This window comes from Populus euphratica, unplaced genomic scaffold (genome assembly GCF_000495115.2).
Source record: "Populus euphratica unplaced genomic scaffold, PopEup_1.0 scaffold58.1, whole genome shotgun sequence".
NCBI classification, from domain to species: Eukaryota; Viridiplantae; Streptophyta; class Magnoliopsida; order Malpighiales; family Salicaceae; genus Populus; species Populus euphratica.
The window spans coordinates 2,051,110-2,057,109 of NW_011499864.1; the positions used below are offsets into that span (position 1 = coordinate 2,051,110).

General features: G+C 32.4%; 1 protein-coding gene across 2 annotated transcripts; it reads left to right on the top strand.

Moving 5' to 3' along the window:
* Positions 1–172: 172 nt before the first annotated feature.
* On the top strand, positions 173–3,916 carry LOC105125836 (uncharacterized). 2 transcript variants are annotated; one of them, XM_011026479.1, is made up of 3 exons: positions 173–266; positions 334–909; positions 2,895–3,916. In XM_011026479.1, the coding sequence occupies exons 2-3, from the start codon at positions 367–369 to the stop codon at positions 3,579–3,581; spliced, it is 1,230 nt and encodes a 409-aa protein (XP_011024781.1). In that variant the 5' UTR covers positions 173–266; positions 334–366; the 3' UTR covers positions 3,582–3,916. The 2 variants fall into 2 exon arrangements, with proteins under 2 accessions (XP_011024781.1, XP_011024780.1); XM_011026478.1 differs by having other exon boundaries at positions 187–255; positions 323–909.
* The last annotated feature ends 2,084 nt before the right edge of the window (positions 3,917–6,000 follow it).

A 6,000-nucleotide genomic window follows, 5' to 3' on the forward strand; every position in this document is an offset into this window, starting at 1 on the left:
CCATATAGAGTTACTATAAGAGTTTTAAATTGAATAAAAATAAAATTATCAAATATAATATTTAATTTATTAAACTAAATAAAAAAATAAAAATAAATAGAACAAAAATAAATAATTTTACTTGAAAATCTTCTTGCATCACTTTCATTGCTTCTAACATAAAATAGCACTTAAACATCACCATATCATCATATCATCGATCTCTGTCTCTCACTCTCTCACCTGTTTTTGTAATAATGCATTTCCGAAATCCAAATCGAAATCACCCTTGAATCCACTGAATCGAATCACTTATAATCATGGGTTCCACCCAGTCCACAAAATCGAAATCACCCTTGAATCCATTGAATCGAATCACTTATAATCATGGGTTCCACCCAGTCCACACAAGCAACTCAAGATGATGACGAGGAAGAAGAAGAAGAGAAAGACGAGGATGACGCAGAAGAAGACCTGGAACAGCCTAACGATAGAGGAATCATCGAAAACAACAAGAATTTAAACAACAAGGTTCTACAACAAGAGCCAGAGATGCTGCCCTGTTACGCATCAGCATCGCCTCTCTCCCCTCAACTCTCATCTCTAGGCACCCCAAAGCTCGGTCCTTCCATCAAGGTGTGGGACCCTTACAACGTCCTCGCGCCGCTCCCTCCCCCGCCCCCGCCTCCTTTCCCCACCGATGACGAGGTTGGTGTTTTGGAGGTGGTTTTGATCAGTCATGGAGAGTGCGAGCTCGATCTGAGGCCTGATTTAGTCGGTGGAAGGTGCCACGTGGCTGAATTGACCCCCAAAGGGCAGCGACAAGCCAGGGCTCTTGCTGTCTTCTTCAACTCTCAAAGGGTCAGCTTCCATTCCGTTTACTCGTCGCCCTTGAATCGTGCTAGATCAATGGCTGTCTCCGTCTGCCAGGTAAATATTATCAGAGCTAGAAGTATGGTAATGGGTGTCAACGTTTGTACATTATACTTACTGACAAACAAAGGGTAAATAGTATTGGTAACATTGTATTAAGATTCTAATGGTAAAAGGGGATTGCTTCAAATGTAATTAATAGTCTTTGAAAGCATGATTGATTGCTTGTTCTTGCATGTGATCATTTGTCAATCCAATTCCTTTCAAAAGTTAGCGGAATATTTCTTAGGAATATTATAGTGAAATGTGTAATTTTAGGAGAAATAAAGGGTTAGTTTTTCATTTATTTTGAGTGAGGGATCCAGACTTGAGCTGATTCCTAGAGGAATCCGTCATTGATTGAGGAAGGTTTTCTGAAGAGAGAAAGAGAGGCACTTAATGGTTGAGATTTACGGCTTTGATCAGTGATTAAACTAGCAATGATTTTGATACCGGAAAAATACGGAGGCAATGTTCTAATGACATTCTGGTTAGTTTAGACGATGGAGATGGATGGAATGAAGGTGCTGAGGATGGAATTCAAACACCACTTAGAATGAATTAAGCACGGATTCTGTTTTTGGTGGGGGTGCGGGAGGATTTCAAGAAGATTCTGGTTAGTTTGTAGGATGGATATTCCACTTTGTTAGTGATAAAGAAAATCACCACTCTAGAGAATAAATAGGGTTATACTCGCAAAGTCAAAGGACAGAGAAATCCCACACCTTAGAATTTAGAGTTCAAGATAGCTCACAACTTAATGGAATCCAGCAAAGAGATGCAAAACTAACATCCAAGCTGAACAAGCTCAATTTGATTTTATTCAACTTCAACTCTCTCTACAATGATGTAAACAAGCATGATATTTATACCTGGAACAAAACCTCTAAGCTATGAAAATAACAGAACATACACATCTCATCTAGACATGAAATTTAAACTAGCTAGTGACTAGAAGGTGATATAATCTTCAAGGTGGAAGATTTTCTACCAAGGCTGTCATCATGTGTTTCTAGTCATAGATTTTGATTTTATTGAAGCAAACTCTGACCACTCAGACTGGGCAAGAATTGATGTGATATTCTGCTTAATTGTCAAAGTTTCATGCGCTGGTTGTTGAGATAAAAGATAGAATTATGCAAGTTAAAATTAATGTTTGGGAGAGGTTTCGTATTTCCCAACTGCCTGCACACCAGAGAGTTAAACGTGATCACTCCCTCTAGGAAGTTCTGATTCACACTGTTTGAAGCATTGGAAACCAGATACGCGTAGCCTTCAATTCATAAATGGATTGCCTAGTGTTTTCTGCAGAATTAATAATGTTCTGCCTTCGAAGTTAATCCTAAAATCAGAGCCTATTATGAGAATTTTCAGCTGTCCTGAATCTTATTCAGCACCATTTGTCCCTCCTTCATTTTTCATAATAACGTTTTTTTTCTATTATGCTCCTGCATCAAATTCGGACAGGAATGATGAGATTTTGTTCGCCAAAACAAAACCCCAGAAAAATAGAGAAAGAAAAAGGTTAGAAATTTTGATTTTGTTTGTTCACTTATGATTTTCATAATGCATTTCGTTTTTGTTTCTAGGTACATCAGCTGTGAAAATGCTAGAATTTTTTCCTTTGCATCTTCACTCACGTTTCTCAAACTGCCAATCCTTTTATATCTGATTTTTTAATATGAAAGCGATAGATTGTAGTTATTGAATGTATTTGTTTGCTTGTCAATGATAATGTATCCCCTCATCATCGGTTTGTGAGTTGTGACCACTAGATTGGCTAGGAAGATTTTTTTTTTCTTATCTGCTGTGGGAAGAAAGAAAACATGTTGATTTCAAATGGAGAATGATATTATATTGAGTTGTTTCATTCAAGAGGAACTCTGTTTAAGACGGGCCTTCTACATCTAATGTCAAAGCAGCTCTGGTATCACTAGGAGTATTTTCCTCTACAGCTTGTGTTATACAGTTGAGTGAATTTTCCGGATATAAAAATCTTGCAGGAAATGAATTTCGCCGAGGAACAAATACGACCAGCAGATGCACTAATGGAGATGAGTATGGGGCTTTGGGAGGGTTGCTCCCGTTCAGAAATATATACACCTGAAGTTCAGAGCCTGCTCGAAAATTTTCAGCCTGACTTCTGTGCACCATCTGGAGAATCACTTAGGCAAGTCGAATTTAGGATGGTTCAGTTCCTAAATGGAACAGTCCTGGGACTGCCTGAAAAGTTGAGATCAGGTTTATTGATGCACCATCAAACTGAGAGCCAAGGGTTCTCTCATGACAGAGATGGGCCTCTTCTACCACTGCCTTCTCATTGGGATATTCTTCATAGGCACCGACAGGGCCTTACAAGGAAAAAGTCTGGTAAGAGTAGGCTACAACATGTGACTTCTACAGGCAGTCACGAGGGTGAGGATGAGGTCTCTCTTAGGGAACCCAGCCACCAACATTTGCTCCCTGATTTGAATAACTGGAACTCATCCTCCGCAGTCTCTTCATGCGTGGGCGTTTTCACGCATTCAATTCCTATCAAGTGTCTACTCACAGGCCTCCTGGGGTGCAGCCCAGTAATGATGCACAAGATCTGCATAGAAGATTCTTCAGTGACTGTGTTGCAGCACTCTTGGAAAACAGGTTGGCAGATTAAACGCCTGAATGATACTGCACATCTGAGACTTCTCTAGGTTGAGAATTATTGGCTCCGAGTTATTGATGGGATAATAAGCTGTTAATTATTAGAAGCTGTTATTTTTTCATTCATAGATTGTATTAGGGCTCACGATCTCATACGTTATGTTGCTTCTGTGTCCTGTTTTGGTTTATTCGCTTCCAGATTTGCCAACTCACATCAAACAAAAATAGATTGGCTTGGAAGTTGGATTTTGCATTGGATGATTCTTTTGATCTACAGCATTTACAAATGTTGTTGTAGAGTGAAAGATGTTTTTTTTCATCTAGTGGGAAGAAAGAAAACAAGTTGGTTTAGAATGCAGAGAAGGAGCTTATTCTTTTTTCTTTTTTTTATGGATATAGTTGGGTTGAATTTGAGTTTATAATTGTATTTAAATTAATTTTTGATATTTTTATAAATTATTCAATTTTTTTTAAACTCGAGCAAGTTAAATTTATTCCGTGGTTGATTTATGTTGCTATATTTCATGGATTTGTTTTTAGAGGCTCACCTACAACATAAACTATATGTGCTATGGTATAATCAATATTAGGATTGATTTTTATATCTTATACTGCCATTGAATTCTAGTGCTTACCGTCTTTTCTCTCTATAAAATAAACAAAATTTTTTTATTACGTAAAAGAACTTTGGAAGCCTTCTAATAAAAACCTCAAACTTGAGATATTTTTAAATAAAATAAAATACTTAATTTATGAATTATTAAATAAAAAAATATACAAATATATAAATTATATAAGTAAGGCTATAAAAATCTTGACTTGCAAGGCATTAAAGAATAATGTGGGCTTGTGGCATGCTTGTACCTTATTATGGGTTTGCAGAAAAAATAAATAAAATATTTATATGGAGAAAAGTTGTTATAATTCACAATATTTAAAAAAAACTATAAAATTAAATTTTTAACTAGTTTAATATTTAAAAAATAAAATGAACAAAGAAAATTTTAGAAAAAAATTATAATAAAAAAATCATGTGAGAAAACACTATAGTAATTTATAGGGTTTTTAAAAAAATTATGAAGTTAAATTCTCAACCAGTTTAATATAAAAAAATAAAATCAACAAAAATAAAAGAAAAAAATTATACAAGAAAACACTATAACAATCTATAGTATTTCACGAGAAAGTCTACAGTTGTAATTCTTAACCAACTTAATATTAAAAATAATAAAATTGATAAAGAAAATTTTGAAAAAAATTATAACAAAAAAAAAAATCATGTCAGGGAACACTGTAGCAATCCACGATATTTTAAAGAAAAAAAACTACGAAATTAAATTCTCAACCAGCTCAATATAAAAAATAAAATCAACAAAGATAATTTTAAAAAAAATCACGTGGAGAAATACCGTAGCAATTCACAATATTTTTTTTAAAAAATATAGAACTAAATTCTCAACCACTTCTATATTAAACAAATAAAATCAACAAAAACACTTTCGAAAAAACACAAAAAAAGAAGAGGGGAGTTTTGAAAAAAAAGAATTAAACAATAGAAAAAAATTTATGGGAAAAGTTAAAGCTGAATTCTCAAACAACTTAATATTAAAAAAATTGATAAAAATAATTTTGAAAATAAATACATGGGAAAACACTATAGCAAAACAAAAAACATGTGGGAAAACATTGTAACAATCTACAGTGGTTAAAAAAAATAGGAAGCAAAATTCTCAACTAGCATTTTCAACCAGCATATAAAAAAAATAAAATCAATAAAGAATATTTTGAAAAAAAATCATAAAAAAAGGAGAAAAAACCATGTAGAAAAATATTGTAGTAATTTATAATGTTTTAAAAAAAAAATTGCAGAACAAAATTTTCAACTAGTTCAATATTAAAAAAATCAATAATTTTTTTTTAAAAAATATAAATTAAAAAAAAAGACAATCTTAGAAAAAAATTGTAAAACAAAAAAAAGAAAAAAACACAAAAAATAAAACAACCAAAAACATAAAATATATAGAAAAGTTACAATACTTTTCCGTACCTTTTATAATATAGTTAATATTATCCTAAGTTATGTTAGATAGTATAAATATATCATGTAATACAAATATCATAGATAGATGATTAAGGCATAAAGGCATAAAAAGCAAAATAAAATAAAATAAAATAGAAAAAATTAAAAAAAAAACAACTTAGTGTTTCATTGTAAACTGCACAATGAAACACTAAACAGTTTTAATATATGTTATTAATTAAAAAGAAAAAAATTCGGGTTAATTCATCAAATCAGGTTAATCCTTCAAACCCGGGATCCGTGTTATGAAAATTTGATAATTAAATAAAAAAATTAACATTAATAAACTAAATTAAACAAAAAAAATTTATTAAAATAAAAATACACAAAGAAAAAAGCAAAAAAGACATAGAAAATGAAAAAAAAAAAAAACAAAAAAAAAAAAAATA